Here is a 17,405-nt window from a genome sequence, read left to right on the forward strand (position 1 = left end):
CAAGTTCAAAGGTGAATGCTGGGGTGAAGTGAGGGGAGAGCTCCCTCTGGTGGCAGGAGGAGGGGAGCTCCAGGCCATCCTAACAGCTACTATTTCTTTTTTATATTTTTGATCTCCCACACAAGATGTTTGATCAACACCATGAAGGGGATTTGCATACAATCAGACCTCATAAGTACAACCTGGTAGCAGAAACAACGATGTAGTTTGATAATTGTTGTGTCTCCCTTTAAGAATTAAAGACCGACTCCAACAAAAATGTTCTTTTTTTTTGTGTTTTTAACATGCTCTTGTAGCATTTTTCTCATGATGGAGGACATATATTAAGAAAATTAAACTTAAAATAGCATTTTTAGTATTTTTATTTAAATAATTGTAAATCAAGAGCAGGAGCTAAATTGTTGTTTAAAAAAAAAGCTTATTTGTGAGGTTGAAAAAAACGCTACAAGCTCCCTTCATTCATCCACTTGTAGACGTCTTTGTTTTCCTCGTCCGAGAAACTCTCTGGCTTAGAACTGTAAGACTGAATAGTTTCACTGTTTTTGTTACACCGGTAATTTCAGGTTTGGAAGGCTGTAAGCTCTACTGGTACAAAGAGAGCTCGCAGCAATAGGGAGGGTAAATAAGGGGAAAAATAACTGTCCCGTGATGAACTCCTTCTGCTCTCCAGAATCTATCCCCTAGAAAACAACATGACTTTGATTAAAAACGCCATAATCATAACTAAAAGACCAATGGAAACGCTTACAAATAGATCTAAAGATGATAAAAGTGGGACTTTACTGCGCTGAAATAAAGCCAAGAACTGCATCAAAGACTCCTAGTGCTGTTTCATGTTCCACAAAGAAATAAATGTTCTAAAGACGTTTCAGTAAAGGTTTGCTTTTTCAATAAAACTTTATTAGGCAACCATTATGTTTAATGGATTCCATGTGGCATTCAAATGACTAGAACTGCATGTACGACTAAAAATATGTCTATTTATGATTAGGAGTAATTATATTGTCAATTTTTAAATCAATGTTGGAATTAACATTCTAAATAGATTTGATACACGTGTGTATCTGTGTATTTCTAATTTTGTTTTTGCATGAAACAAACATAAATCAGCTGATTTTATTATAATAAACCCAGAAAATTCTTAATTTCTGCTTCCACTTACTGCATATTTTAATTGATGTTTACGAGCACAGCGGGGAAGGATGATGACAGCTCAGAACTGCTTTTCTCCCCTCAGTGATGTAACCTTTTGACCATTCTCACCCATTTGGATCAAAGATAAGCAACTTTTGGTTTCATTTTGTCACATTAGACATCTTGCACACAGAATAAGAGTATGATCTTTTTCTAATTCTATTAACACAGCAGTTCAGATTGAAATCACTGGACTTCCATTGTTTTTATAGATTTTTAAAAAATAGTATTTTAGTCCTTTATTTCTAAACATACATAAAAAAACAACAACAAAGGAAAACTGTATATAGATTATGATAAAAATAAATTACATCAATATATTGTTCGAAATACAGTAGGAAGAACTTTTTTTTAATCCTACCCCTAACAATATACTTTAAGTTTATGCAGTTTACTCTACATCAAACATTTCTAACTGAATTTAAGAGTTTATTTCTAACATTTATTGGTGTTAATCCGTTCACGCACAATTTAATCCCAGACTCCATTTAATTGGCTTCACCTTGAAAGAAAAAAAACCCTAAAAAACATTTTTTGTACAACTTAAGATAAATTCAGGCATGAAGAGGTTAAGCCTTCGTAAAAGTTTACATAAAATATGTAAAAAAAATACATGAAACCTAATGTTATCAGTAATGTAGAATCTGAGGATTTATCTTATTTTATTTCTACATTAAATGAACAGATTTTATCTTTAAAATAAAAACAGTAGTAAAAACATTCTTCAAATAACTATGATCTCATGTTTATCTCTTAATTGCTGTTTTCTAATCTATTGTGTTTCATTACATCCATTTTTCTACAAATGTTGGTGGAAGTTCCTCAAATAAAGTTGATTGATGGTGTTTTGGAAAGACCATCAGTCAAACATGGTGGTGGTAGTGTGATGGTTATTGGGAAATTCTAAGAAAATCCAGCTTTGATTAACTTGATAAAGTTCAGACTAAATCCAATTACAGGGCTGTGTCATCGTGACCTTAATGACCTCACACTGTTAATTCAAGCTGGAACTGCTTGGTGCTAAAAATAGTCAGTTACTGAGAAATGTTGTTTTTATTTGGAACAAGTTTTGTTAATATTGAATCCAATTTTTTTATTATTATTATTTATCTAGGTGAATTGAATCAATAGTGTGTAGAGTGTCAATAAAAATGAATTGATTTGTCAAAAAACAGTTTCAAATCTGTAATTTTGGGAACAGGAAGGTCTAAAATGATGTCATAAAAACAGAGTAGAACAAAAAGACTTTGACAGTAAAAATCAAACATTGCAGACATGAATGAGAACAGAAATACGTGTGATGATAAAATCTGTCAGAATAAACAAAAAAACTAGAGAAAGAAATAGATTGAAAAAATAAGAAGCAGGCGTGTGGATCAACTTAATCTGAGTGGGAGTAAAAACTACAACCACAGAACAGAAGAGGGAATCGGGGAGACCAAAAAAAGGAAAGTAAACATTCCAACTAAAATAAAAAAACGCTAAAATAGTAGAGAAGATGTTCTACAAATGCTATGGTTTGATATTATCCACCTTTGATGTGACAGAAAGCTTTGATTTTTTATTTATTTATTTTGACGTTCTTCTCAGTCCAGCTGGATTTTTGTTTCAATGTTTGATTTTCAGTTTTTTTTTTTTCTGTGAAAGCTGAATATCACAGCTGTAGTAAAAACATCACTAATGCGCTCTGTGGGTTTACTGGTAAAGTTTTCAGTTTAAGCAAATCTTTACTTCTAAAACAAGCAGTCTTCAATGCTGTCTGATCACAGTTTCCTAACTTATTAATTTTTAAGCTTTCAAAGTATACATTTATTTCGGTTAGAGGAAATCCTGCGTCCTGGTGTGCGTGCTTCCTTTAAATCTGGGTTGGTGTCTGGTTGCTTCGGCTTCTCCTCTGAAGAGAGAACGCAGGAGTCGCTTTCAGCTCGCCTTAATCAGGTAGCAGATGCAGACAGACAGGCTGAGTTGCAACGCGGAACGTGACAAGAATCCAAACGTCAGATTTTCTTCACCTTCTGGTTACTGGATATGATTAGCCCAAGGTGGCAGCATTTACCAGTGTTGCTGTTTCCCCCTGGACTTTCCAGCTTGCATTAGAGCAAAGGTTTGAAAGTGGAACCATAACCAGAGAGCCAATGTTGATGCTCTTTTGAGACGTCTCTCCCTGATATGCTTCATCATGTTATTTGAGTTACTGAGTCTTCCAAAAAGGAGGAGATAGAAGATGGAAACTAGACATGATAACGGAAACCTGGCAGACATACGTAGGCTATAAGGTCAGCTTGACATAAACAGTCTTTTAATTACATGTCAGTTCCATGGAAACTACAACCTGAAGCTTTAATAGCCACTTTAATCATCGTTTGATCTATTTTCAAAGCGTTCCCAGTGGTTTTTTAATCATGATTATGCCATTTTTAGTCAAATATGTTTTAAGAACTGTAATTTTTTTAGGACATAATGTCTTAAGAGCAGCAGGAGTGTATTAGGAATTCCCCTCTGAGTTGTGAGCCGAACAGTTAGTGTGTATTTGGTTCTTTTTATTCTTAATTTGTATAAAGAGATATTCAGAAATGCAATTTTAATCCTAATGTGTCCTCCACTGTCAGAAAAATGCTACAAGAACAGGTTAAAAACACTAAAAACCCTATTTTCATTGGAGTGGTAAAATAATATTCAGATTTGTAATAAGCTGCATTGAATAGACACAAGGTGAGGCAGGCAATAGCTGTAAATAACTGTAGAGGGCGCTTGTGAGATCACATTGTTTTCTTTGGTGGTTGCTAATAAAGTTCAACTTCACAGTGTTTCCATTACACAAAACTTTATCGAAATTATAGAAATGTCAAAAGAGCAAATTTGTAATTACATTATTTCAAATAAATTATAATTACATGAATAAACACAAACCAACAAGTGATAAGTCATTTAAAAACACGGAGATGGATGAGAACAATACTTTGATTGACAGCAGATATATTTTCAGATATATTCTGTCACGGCTCTATCACCCGTTATCATCTATCAAAGGAGACGTCGGCGTCTTATTCAGGACGTAGAGCGGCGAGCTTCATGGGAGCGGCTACGAATGAAGAGATTTTGGGAAATCCTGATTGGTGATTTTATAGAGGAGCTGTGGATCCAACAATTCCACATGACAGGCTCAACTGTTGATGTGATGCTGTGGGACCTTTTGTATCAAAGCGTGGTATCCAGTTGTTGGGCATATAAATCATTTTAATTTGAAAAAAGTTTCTGTAAAGTATTGAGAAATATGTCAAAGTCTATATACGCCTCGAGAACTACCTCCACCTAAATACGACTTTTTTCAAAAGATTAGAGGAATTACTATCACAAATCCAATTTGCATAAGTCTATAGTCAGTAGAAATGCAGTTACTGACTGTAAAATGATTTATGCCATATAAGAAGGACTTCTACACCAACGTCACGGAGATTTTAGTGCAGAAGAAGAAGGGCTTAGACTTTATTTGTAAATAAAAGGTCATAAAAACACAATGAAACAGTGTGTGACCCGCCCCCATGCAGACTTTGAAATGCTGCACCTTCATCTGCCCACATCCAGTATATTGAAACACAGCATTAAAAGGGATCGGAATATTATGGCCTCTATTGTTTGATGTTGCAGGCTGGTGTGTGTGTGTGTGTGTGTGTGTTTGTGTGTGTAGCCTCACCACTTCTGGAGGCACCCTGGTTGCCAGATCGTGGATGGCTTTTCCCAGGATGCACATGGAGGACAGGACAAACACAACCCCCAGAATGACGCACGCTCTGCACAGAATCAGACAGACCGGAGGATGCTCTAGTATCTGAGGTCAATTACTTCCATGATTGTGTGACTCTTTACATCAATTTCATACTTTAACAACATGTATTTCAAAGGATTTTTCACGTTTATCTGAATTACTGTTTTGCTGCTGAATAAATAATTCAATTGTTAACATTTTTTAATACTTACTGTAGCTAAAAATTCTCAAAAGTTAGATTGAAATTGGAAACTATTTTGACTTTGTGTTTTATTGACTAAGAGACAAACTATCATTATTGCTGTTTGTTTTGTACTTTGTGAGCTCTAAAAACAAAGTTATGCATAACTTTTGTTGAAAATAACAGACTAAATGCTTTACATACTTCACTTAAAAATATCAAACACAATGCTGATGTTTATTTCTTAAGATATGTTCACATCAAACGCGATTTGCACGTCAGGGGCGCCCAGTTTGAAGGATAAGACATTGGACAGGTGCAATCATTGGGCGTGGCACTCCAGTCCTGCAGCAGTGCATTTTGGGCATTGGGATGTGATTTGAGCAGCGAGGCGCATTAGGAGTTTATAAATCTTAACTCATCACTTCAACCAATCAGAGACTCAGACTTGACCTGTGATGTGTTGATGACAATGGTTGATAAAAATGGAGGAATATCTTAGCGTTCTACTTCTGAGCTTTGTCATGTATTTTGTTTTTCCAGCAATTTTTTCAGAAATTTTAATACCATAAACTAATGAAGGACAGAGGCTGCACGATTCATTAAGAGTTTAATAAACTATCATATTAATTGTCTTTATTTTTAGCTAGTTTAAAGCTAATGATGGTTAAGATGTGTGCTTTACATCCATTTTGCACATGACCCGATTAGTCCATCCATCCATCTTCTTGTCCGCTTCTTCCCTTTCGGGGTCGCGGAGGTGCCGGAGCCTATCCCGGCCACTTATGGGCGAAGGCGGGGTACACCCTGGACAGGTCGCCAGTCTGTCGCAGACCCGATTAGTCGACTATTAAAATAATCATTTGTGGCAGCCCTACTATAAAGAGTCTTAATAAGCGAAAAATCAGACATTTCCATAGCAATATATATATATATATATATATATATATATATATATATTTTTTTTTTTAACTCACATGTACTCTCTGTGTGCGGAGTGCACGGCTGCTGCATTGCTGTAGCGCCACAGGACAATGGCAGATGACATGACATCCAGAGTGGCATCAAACTACAGAGAAAACAAACGGAATAAAGTCAAAAACTGAAAATTAACAGATGAATATAGCAGTAGAGAAAAAAAAGTGTCTGTAGTTTTAAACCTGGTCCAAATAAACAATTTACTGACTTTTTTCAGAAGAGACACACAGTAAGAGAGGCTATCATTAGTGTAAAAATGAATATAATTCTTCATGTTAAATCAAAATAATCACAGAAAAGGTATTTCCTCTTAACTTTTAATAGACAGAAATGACAGTATTTGACTTTAGATTATAACTCTATTTGCATATTAAAAAAAAACATTTTTTTGTAATCAGATCAGATTTCAGGAACTTGTTTTTTTATTATATTAAATCTTTCTCCAATATCTGGAGAATTTCCTTCGAGTCACAGCAGTTAATGAGAATCTTTTTTTTCCTCCGAGGCAGCAGATCTGTTTAGCAGCCTGAATAAGCCATTCGACAGCCGACCTCGGCTCCATGACCGGTCCCTTCTTGTCTGCCCTGTTACCTTGGCGACGAAGGAACCGACTCTACTTCTGTGCAGGGATTCATTAATAAATCACTAAGATCCCAGTTGTGACTAATTGATCAGTGCAGAAGAAGGAAAGCTGGGGACTCACCGCAAATCCGAAGGCGGACGCACTGTGACGCATGAAGGATACAGCTGTGGAGAAAGACGAGAAGCATGTCAATCATTTTTCTAAGTCATATGACAACAAAAATAAACAAACAACCCACATCAATACTCTCCAGGTAATGTTAGGACCGCGTCCAATGTATAGAATAAACAGACATGGATGAAGATTTATGTCTGTTTTAAACAAAGGTCAGATTTTGTTGAGATAAAGGTCAAACTGTCTCACACCGTGAAGTTTATATTAGATTATACTGAAACAAAAATAACTAAATCCTTCACAGATAAACACATTTTATGCTGCATTTTTGCACAATCTACTTAAAAAATGTAGTCAAAAAACGAGTAAATTTTCACAAAAACTTCAACTGTGTTATTTATTCATTGCACTCAGGTCTTTGTGTGGCGCACCTGTGCTCTTTTTGTATCGCCGCATGACCTTGTGTGTTTAGTTCACTCTCTGCTTTCAGGACAGACTCATGGGACACCGCATCAGCAGTTAAATCGCCATGGCAACAGGAGATTTGAGGCCAATCTGAACGTTGGTTTGAAGTGAGGAAACAAGCGAAAAAGATTCAACTCGCCGTCCTCCTCCTGACCTGTTTTTTCCCCTCAGATCCTCCCAGTTAAGTCACTTCTCCTTCCACAAAGACCCTCTTTTCGCTTCTTTTCCCACTTTCTGTGTTTTTTGTAGAAACTGTTCAAACAGAATTGGGCTAATTTTAATTAATGCAGTCATGTTTTTCAGTCCTTACATGTAAATTGAATAATAAGAAACACAAACTCCAAAGAATATCAGCTAAATAAACACAACCCACAAAAGGTGTAATTATTTCTCACCTTATGAAAAAATGACGTCATCTGGGCTTCAAAAACAATTTATCTTTTTAGTTTGCTTTGTTTGTCTGTTCTGCCAAAAAATAAACAATCATCCGATTAATTTGAATGCAAACCGCCTCCATCAGATCTCTAAAACGAAAGCAAATTAAAATCCATAACCACTTCATTAATGTATCATTTTCCAGTTATGATGGATTTATGAGGAATAATATGCTCTGTAGTGTCACACAAACCAATTTAAGTGGTAATTGTTCAGCATAAGTTGGATCAGGGTAATAAATCTCCTTTTATTAGTCTGGGTCCATGGAGGGTCATAGAGAGGGCCAGCCACAATTTAAGGGTCTTGCAGTTCTCTTGAGGATTGTATGGCCACCTCACGGGAAGGTATTAATTTGAACACACCAGTGTTGTGTGTGTGGAAAGTGTATCGTGAAGTTTTTGTTAGGATAATACGACATACTAGTGATGGTGTCGTACGATGTCATTCTGCCACTCTCTGGTTGCTAGTAAGATACAAGTACAACCATGTGTGAATGCTGCATTCATGGGGTGTGGATGCACAGGATGCCCACACAAACCACACTGATTGTCTCATTTCTAACACTCAGGCTGCACAATAGAAGGTCACAAAGAGCGCACACCTATCAGTGAACAGCATTAACAGGATCCTTTACAGTCCACGGGATTCAAGAAAAGAAAAATCCCTGCATCGCGCCGATTTACCCTCACGTGTTGTTTAAGAGTTCTCTACAACCAGTTGCCCACAATATGCCGTAGAAAAAATGTGAATGAATAATTTTGCTCTTATGGTTCAGAGTGGTCTACGACCAGTGGGCTGGATCCGGCCCGCCTCCACATTTGGCCCGGTCCCCTGAACACGAACAGAGATACATGACATTTTTTATTCTTTTTCTAGTCTGTCCGTGATTTTTTTATTCCTCTCTTCTGCAGAATTTGCTTCTATCTGGTCATGTGTGGCTTTCTGGAAAACTTTAAATGTTTAAGTTCAGACGCATCCATCGATTTTTACACTTCTTTTGTTAACCTACAAACCGACCCCACAACAGAGAAGTACGCACCCCGACAAGAAAAAGTTTTGGGATTTATTTGGGCCATCTTTGTGCACCACAGAGTGTTTGTTCCTTTTATTTGCCCTCCACCAGTAGGGGCAGATGTGACAAAAGCTTAAAGGTGATTCACCTGATTTAACCTTTGGCTACAGCAAAAGAACCATGGACACCAAAGTCTGAATCACTCTCTAGCTGCTGAATAGTCCATAACTTTCATTTTCAGATTTCATGGTTCTCTGAAAGCTGTCCTTTTGGGGGGTCTCACACTGGCAGTTTGTTTCTAGAATTGAAGATTATTTGAGCTGTTGCACTGGAGCCTAAACTTTTTCATACTCGTATAAAGAGCTCCGTCTAACAAAACTGATTTTTAGCAATCCTTTTGTTCAGTTACAGGCTCGCTCGGGGTTTCCCCAAAGCTGGAGGACCCAAACTGAAGTGAAACGAAAAAGGCATGTGAGTCAGAGAGAACAGAAACGTCTCTTTCTTCTTTCCTTGAGCCACCGGGCTCGCTGTCCTCTGCAACTCCAGCCTCTGGCTACACATCCAGCATTGATGGCTTGACGACCAGGATAATTGGTTCTTGGTTGTAAAAGCCACCATGTGTGACTGTCTACATTCCAGTAAAGTTCCTGACACAAACCAGCTGTCTTCGAAGCACCGGACCAGAACATATGTGTTTAAGCCAGTTCATGGTTTTCCCTCAGCATTCTGGGGAGCACTGCTCTTAGGACCTTTGCAGCTAACATTCAGCTGAAGCACAAACCTTACATAGTATTAAAACTCTAATTATTTTCAGGGGAATTTTACTAGCTCACTGACAAACAAGGAGAGCTGTGTCATCCTCCGGCAAACTCGCAGCCAAGTGCATGCTGGTTCTGCTGGGGATAATCTCCAGCGTCGTGTTTGTTCAGGGATGGTACATTACAGATAAATTGGATGCGGTCATTAGTTGCGGGGTCTTGTGCCAGAAAGTACAAATGAATGAAGCTGTTGCCTCCCTCTAATGGCAGGTGTCCACAGTGATTTGAGTTTTCTGTCCTAGACCCGTGCTCACAGACGGCTCGATCACACAGTCAGAGACATCAACTCCTGCAATCTTTAACCAAATTAGGCTTTGACCCAAGAGAAACGCTGAGGACTAAACAGATGGAGCGGGCCATAAAAACACTGGTGTTTCAAATGTTTAAAGGCTTTTTTATCCAAAAAAGGAACTCATTTTATTCATAATAACACTACGTTCACACCCAGAAACAAGATTAAGTGAACATTTTCAATGAAACATTTATGTAAATGCGGAATTATCATCAGGATACGATAAATATTCTCCTGGCTGTGAGTTTCAGGTCATTCTCATGTTGGAAGACCCAGCCACAACCTATCAGTGCAGTCGTCCTGTCCCATGTGCAGGAAAACACCCCCATAGTATGGTGCTACCACCCCCATGCTTCACAGTAAGAATGGTGTTTTTGGGATCATCATTCCTCTTTCTACAAAAGTGGAATTAAGACCAAAAAGTTCTATTTTGGTCTCATCTGACCACATGACTTTCTCCCACGACTCCTCTGGATCATCCAAATGGTCATTGGCAAAATTAATACAGGGCTGGACATGTGCTGGTTTAAGCAGGGGAACCTTCTGTGTCATACATAATTTCAAACCGTGACGTTTTAGTGTATCATCAACAGTAACCATGGAAACGGTGGTCCCAGCTCTTTTCAAGTCACTGACCAGATCCTCCCGTGTAGTTCTGGGCTGAGTCCTCACCTGTCTTAGGATAACTGAGACTCCACAACGTGAGATCTTGCATGGAGCCTCAGTCTGAGGGAGATTGAAAAATCTTGTCTTCCATTTTCTAATAATTGCTCCAACAGTGGATCTTTTTTCCCCAAAGCTGCTTGGTAATCTCTGGTGTCTTTGGACAGCTCTTTGGTCTTAGCCATGTTAGTGGTTGGAGTCCAATTGTGTGGGGTGGACAGGTGACTTTATGTGGCTAACAACCTCTACAAAGTGCTTCTAATTTAGGATAATAAGTGGAGTGGAGGTGGACTGTTAAAAGGCGGACTAACAGATCCTTGAAGATCAGAATTATAGCTGATAGACATGTGTTCAAATACTTATTTGGATCAGTAGCATACGAATAAATCAAATTAAAAAAAAATAATAATACAATGTGATTTCCAGATTTTTCTTTTAAGATCCCTCCATGATTTCTAAGTGGGAGAACTTGCTAAATCACAGGGTGTTCAAATACTTATTTACATCACTGTATAACCTGTAATTTATGCTTTGATTTCATCTTTAAACATCTGCATTGAAACAGCATCTAATGTTTTCTCTTTAGCATTGGGCCGGCCCTTTGTTTGCACTTTCTCCTCCTGGGAGGTTTTATCCTCTGTAAGAACAAAGAAACATGTTTTCTTTCTTGAAATGGCCGAAACAAGAACATAGTTCATTTTGCTGAGTCAGCTCCATATTTGGAGAAAATCTCTTCTCTTACTGCACTTTGAGCTGCACACTGAAAAAACAGGAACCTTAGAAAAAAGGCTGAAACTCTTATCTTGTCAGCCAATAGGGTAAGAAAAATGGTCATATTGAGAACTTTTACCTTAATAAAAAGTCCCTAAGACATGTAAGATTTGCTGAAAAAAAAATCTTAACAAGATTAAGATAAGATTTTTCTTGAACTAAGGGTCTTTTTACTTTTATTATTTTGAAATTGGATACTTGTTAACGAGTATCTGAATACTCTGATTTTGGGAAATGTTGCAGAAAAAAACAAGTATGAATATTTGTTACACTCGAAATTGCTAACTTTTGATGTTTTTTTTAAAATATAGACGAGTAAAAATAAGAGTTGTAAGAATCAGGGTTAAGTCTCATTGTCGTTGATCGTGAATTGAATCACCTAAGTAATCTGATAGTAAAATGACCCCTGTATTTCAAGAAAAAAACTCTTATTTTCTCTCTTGTAAGAAAAATAATCTTATTATTTTTTTGTCAAACTAAGAATTTTTGGTTAGACAATTTTTCTTACCCCATTGGTAGATTTTTACCTTATTTAAACTTGTTTCTTGGGGGCCTGCTTTTGCACATCCCATTTAAGAATGAAGAATTAGTGTTTATTTTGTCTTTCTGACAACACAGAGGGAACTGATCAAAGGCAGAGAGTTGAGTGGATATAACCAAAGATCTACAGCAGTGACCCTGTCTGTTTGACTGTTTGGCTCCATCAATTTGACTCCCAAAATGGTGGAGATGTGACGTCACATGGAAGGGATACTTTTGATGTCATGCTCTTGTGTTTTTTGGACTTTCTCTACTCTGAAGTCACTGATCTGTCTTTTTGTTTCTATAGCAGATAATCCATGAAAGAGGATTACATATAATAATAGAATTGTTTCAATTTGTGAAATCTGAACTATCTGCTGAAAGGTATGAAGGGGGGGGGGTCCAGAGAGGCCATTTCTGGAAGCTCCTTTCCATCCATTAACCATGAAACCAGCTCTGCTATTGACTCATAAAAAGAATCCATATTAAGTTCATAGAATCATTCTCAGCCTGATAGATATGTAATTATGCCCTCCTCTCTGTTTCTCAAGGGCAGGAGCTCAATTTAAGGATGCACAACTCGATTACACCAAAGAGCAGAGGAATAATGTGGTAGACTGGAAATGAGGGGGAGGGAATGGCAAGGCTGGTTAGACAAACAGAGTGACAGATCCAGACGGAGACGGCGTGGGTGAAACAGAATCAGAGATTTAAGTGGAAAACGGACAGAAACAGAAAAGATTGCACAAGCTGCACAACTATGAAAATGTCCTCTAAATCCAGGTGAGTCATCTGAACTCTGATAAACCAACTGAGCTAATGTCTTAACATCTAAACTTGAAGCCAAAGGTGAGTTGGCGTATTTCTACAAACCACAAAGCTGCCAGGTTCACATTTGCCTATAAATGAAGACGGATATTTTAAGCAGCAGCAGGTAAGTGAACAGATGAGGAGCTCTCGGGGAGATCGAAGAAACTCGACACCTTTGAAGATGTTTCTGCTGATATGACTGTAAGACTGAATGAAGCATTCTTGGAGTGATTTTCATAGAAAACACATCAGTAGATGTTCTGGATCAGAAAATGTTTGAGTAGCTACCACGCCTTTTTATGGCCGCTTCCTTTTGTCGGAATAAGCTGAATTTGTTGGTTACTGTTATGAATGAATAAAAAAACAGCCTCAAAACATATTTCAGCCAAATTAATCGTCTTTCATCCGGAGTTTTTCAACCTTTTTTGGGCCAAGGTACACTTTTTTTCTTGATAGAAAATTCTGCGGCACACCAGCATCCAAATATGTCAAACAGGTGAAATATTTGACATTTTTTTTGTATTAATTCAGGCAGAAAAGCTGGAAGTTGTGGCTGTTTTTCCAAAATGATGTGATAAAAGTTGTGATTGTTTTCAATAATAATTGTCAACTTAATTAGTTGAAAATTTGCTCAAGTAGTTGTTTTACCCTTTGTTAATTTATTAATATTTATAATATGCAAATGTATGTGACCTCACCAAAAAAACTGTAAAATATTTTATCCAGAGATTGATTTTTTTTATATGTATTTCTTTAAATGTTTGTGCCAGAGCAACTATAATTTTAAACAATAACATGATCACAACATGCTTGTTTTTTTACACACAAAAACACATTATATTCATGTTTAAGCTCAATTGTAACAACACAAAAAGTGAACATTTTCAAGTTTTATTATTTTTTATTTAGTCTTAATACAAAATGTAACTTTCACAAAAAAAAATGTTGTATTTACTTTTGGGTGAATAAATTGTTTTATTTTAGTAGCATAGTACAGAAGTGCTGTCACCTTGACCCAATGCATTATGGGAGATGCAGTGCAAAAACTGTTCAAACTCACGTCTCTGAGGTTCATTATTTTGTTCACTTTTTCCTCAGTTTGACATCGAATCGGTAAAAGTTTATAAGTATTTTTTAAGATTTTATGGGAGCAGCCATTTTGAAATGAGCAGGAAAAGACCTTCTACTACCCCTAGTGGCGTGATGATGAACTACAGGATAGGAAACATGGAACAACTTATAAAAACAGGTTATTGGATCATGCTAATCAAATAGACAGTATTAAATATGATACAAATAATTATTTTAGGGTTACAATTTTTAAATTGCATTACAGAAGCAACTCTTCTAGATAAATAGTGGGAATTGACACATTTCCAAATTTTAATTATTTGTTGATGCATTCACAGTATAAGTCTACTACACGTTAGCCTTTCTGTGACCTTAAACTGCTGCTTGCTCACACTGAGATTTTAAAGGCCCACTCTGATGAAAATGGGGCTTTTACATTTTCTTATAGCATTTTTTTTTAAATAATGGAGGATATATAGTAAGAAAACAAATTCTGAGTTATTCAAACTGTTGTGAAAAGGGAGTAGAGGACAAAACATTGCTTAAAAAGAATGTATTTGTTATGTAGAAAATACAAAACGTGGGCCGCAAGATTTTTTTGCTCCAATCTTCTCTGCAATAGGGAAGGGAATGGGGGCGGGGTTACTCAAACAATCCCGCCCACAACTCAGTGGTGAATTTCCAATGAACTCCTGTCACTCTGCAGAAACTATGTCCTAGAAATCGACAGCTTAAAAAAAAAATAAAAGGCATAATTATAACAAATTATAAATAGACCACCGGAACGCTATGAAAGTAGACCATGAGATGGTCGGAGTGGGTCTTTAACCACAGAGGTCTTTTTAGGAAAATGAATAAACCCCGCTGACGAATGCTTACACATTCTATTTAAAAAATAAAACTAACACAAATACTGAGACCTTTTCAGGAAAATAGTAATCCACATTGCAAACACAAGCTTTGCTTCCTCAGCAGACCGATCTGGCATGACTGTGGCCGCCTCCTCAGCTGAAAAATACTGTGTTTAATAATTCAGGACCCTCAGCTCAGCTCTGCACCGGAGCCTGCACTCTGGATGAGTTCACCCTGCAGAAAACCCTGCTGGGAATCTACCGGTCCTTATGCCTCTGCCCCTCACAACCTGCTGAAAAGAGCAGGAGATGAGGCAAAATGTCTCCAGCTGTACTTTGAAATGAGGTGGATTTGAGTCCTTAATCCTTTCTCTTATGAGGCGCAGTGACCAAAGGTTTGTGTGTTTAAAAAAAAGTTATCTGCAATATTTAGATGGAAAGGAAAGAGGCAGCCAGGAGAATAACCTGCAGTCCTGCTGTGGACATCTTTCTAAAATCTCTGTAATATCTCAGCAAATGAATTAGCAATCAAACGTAAAGCATCTCCAAAGAGGCCTCTATGAGCAAAATGTAATTTAACCAAATCCCATCATAACAATAGTTAAAGTTCTTAAAAAAAAGTTGAATAAATTAGTTAGAATCAAATGGAGCATTTGAGTTGTAACACCAGTCAGCAGGACTATAAACAATCCTTCCTCTGTTTACTTTCACCAAACTCATTTACTGTTTTTATGATGTTCCAAGACGTGCAGCAATCCCATCGGGATGCAGCGAGCTCTAATTAGCAGATCTGAACTGCTGTGGTTGAATTCAAAGAGCTTCGTGGTGAAATGTGTGAGAGAGGCTGCACACAGATGCCTTTCAAAAACACGGATCTGATGTGACATCCGTAGCCTTTTATACAAAGGGGATTTCAATGGAGCCATGAGAGGCATCACTTCACACAGTCGTGGGCATGTTCTCTCAGCAGAAATGTTTTCAGAACGAAAACAGACATTGTTAGAGTCTGTTTGTTAATAGAAAACATTTACAGGATGGGAAGTTGGCTTTTTTAAGTAGATTTTTTTGCTGCGTTCCACACCAGTCAAGCATGTACACACTCTTAACTCTTCATGACATCATGAAATGGGCGGCACCCACATACAATTACAGGCGGAGCTTCAGGAGTCGATTTGTTTTATTTCTGGGTAGGAAAAATCTAACGAAAAATAACTAATATTTCATAAATAATAATTTTTTCTGTGTTCCCAAGGTAATACATAATCATATATATGGATATAGTTTACTCTGAAAGGCTTAAGAAACTATGGCTCCTTTAAATGCACGTTCAAACAATCACCTCCAATGAAAAGTCTATGTAAATGTGCATTAATGCACGTTTCCGTGTTCATAACACATGCATTCAAGTGCCTCAATGCAAGATTCTATGAACATTTTCAGGCTCTACATATTAAACATTGATAATTACACCCAGTTAAACTTTGACCAATCAGGGACTCGGATTAGTGATGAAAGTACCAACCGTTTGAAAACAAAAAACTTATTTGTTTGTGTCCAGACGGAACTATATGACACCAAGTCTTTCATGTGTCCAAACAGAGATAGATTTAAAAGATTGGCACCACTTTGACATTTCATGCAAAGCCTCATCCAACTGTAGGTGGCGCTAGCAATATGGAGAAGGAGGAGAAGCCCCTCTCTGCTTGACTATTGTAAAACACAATATGCTGAATTTAAGAATGCACATTCTCGAACACGCGTCAAATGCCTGACTAAATGTAGCGTAACGCTAGAGTCCGTGCTTCCAGTTGGAAAAAGCTTGTAGCAACTTATGGCAAAAGTCATCATAAGCTTCCCACTCCTCTCTCCATTCTGATGCATCCACTTGCAGACAAATACATCCATGAATGTCTTTGTTTTCTAGTCGAGCAGCCATCTGGCTCTAAACTGTTCGGCTGGATAGCTGCAACATCGCTTACTATTTTTATTGCACCGCTGAGGTCAGATTTTTCTTTTTTTTTTGAGACTTTAAAACTGTTGCATATCAGCTTTGGAATGCATTGGAATCCCGTTAATTCCATAAAATGTTGAAAAGATGTGGTAATTCAAAGAATTTAAAACATTACAATTTTGTCTCTTAATTAGAACATTCTGACTGATCTTTATAGAAAACATAAAAAATAAAAATACCTGCTCTTTAACATGTTCAGCGTTAGAGCTTCACGCTGACCTTGACCGTATGCTGACTCAGACAGCTCAGCTCAAGTCAGGATTCATTTTCAACATCCAGAGGAATTTACAGAACAAGCTGTCAGTGGACAGAAGTGACGAGAAGCTGCAGTGTGTTAGAGTGAAGAAGCACATGCAAGTCCTTAATGTTTACCCCGGGGGTGCATGACAATTGACAAGTTCATATTTCAGCTGCAGGCTGACAAAGTTCTCCAGAAAGTCTGTTTGTCCTAAACTAACCTCGCTGTGCAGCAGCAGCTTTGACCACGATGCAATTTTTCTACTTAATAATGAGATCTTTGGAGAACTGATCTGCAGAATCAAACAAATAGACGCCAGCCAGAGGGTGTATCAGCACAAAAGCAGATTCACGGTTTGTGGAAAATGTCCTTCGTTATCAAGCCCTAAATTTAAAGACACTGCAATGTATTTTTAGTCAATATTTACCACGTTATGCTACTTAATCATGAGTCACACATGACCGGCATAAATAAATACAGATAAAAAGCAGATAAACAGTTTAAATAATGAAAATGTAAATGGAGCAAATTTTAAACTGGTCCATTTAAAGCAGGGGTCTCAAACTCAAATCAGCCGGGGGCCGCTGGAGGCGGAATCTAGTTGAGGCCGGGCCGCATCAGGATTTTCAT

At 37.4% G+C, this 17,405-nt stretch overlaps 1 protein-coding gene across 1 annotated transcript in view; it reads right to left on the minus strand.

The window, feature by feature from the left end:
- tmem163a (transmembrane protein 163a) overlaps window positions 1-17,405 on the minus strand; it is a gene marked incomplete in the record, with an annotated part of 67,669 nt that overhangs the window by 3,836 nt on the left and 46,428 nt on the right. Inside the window, 3 exon segments of the mRNA XM_024286870.2 lie at window positions 4,889-4,985; window positions 6,119-6,210; window positions 6,823-6,866. Coding sequence (XP_024142638.1) covers window positions 4,889-4,985; window positions 6,119-6,210; window positions 6,823-6,866 — 233 coding nt within the window.

Source organism: Oryzias melastigma, linkage group LG21 (genome assembly GCF_002922805.2).
Source record: "Oryzias melastigma strain HK-1 linkage group LG21, ASM292280v2, whole genome shotgun sequence".
NCBI lineage: Eukaryota > Metazoa > Chordata > Actinopteri > Beloniformes > Adrianichthyidae > Oryzias > Oryzias melastigma.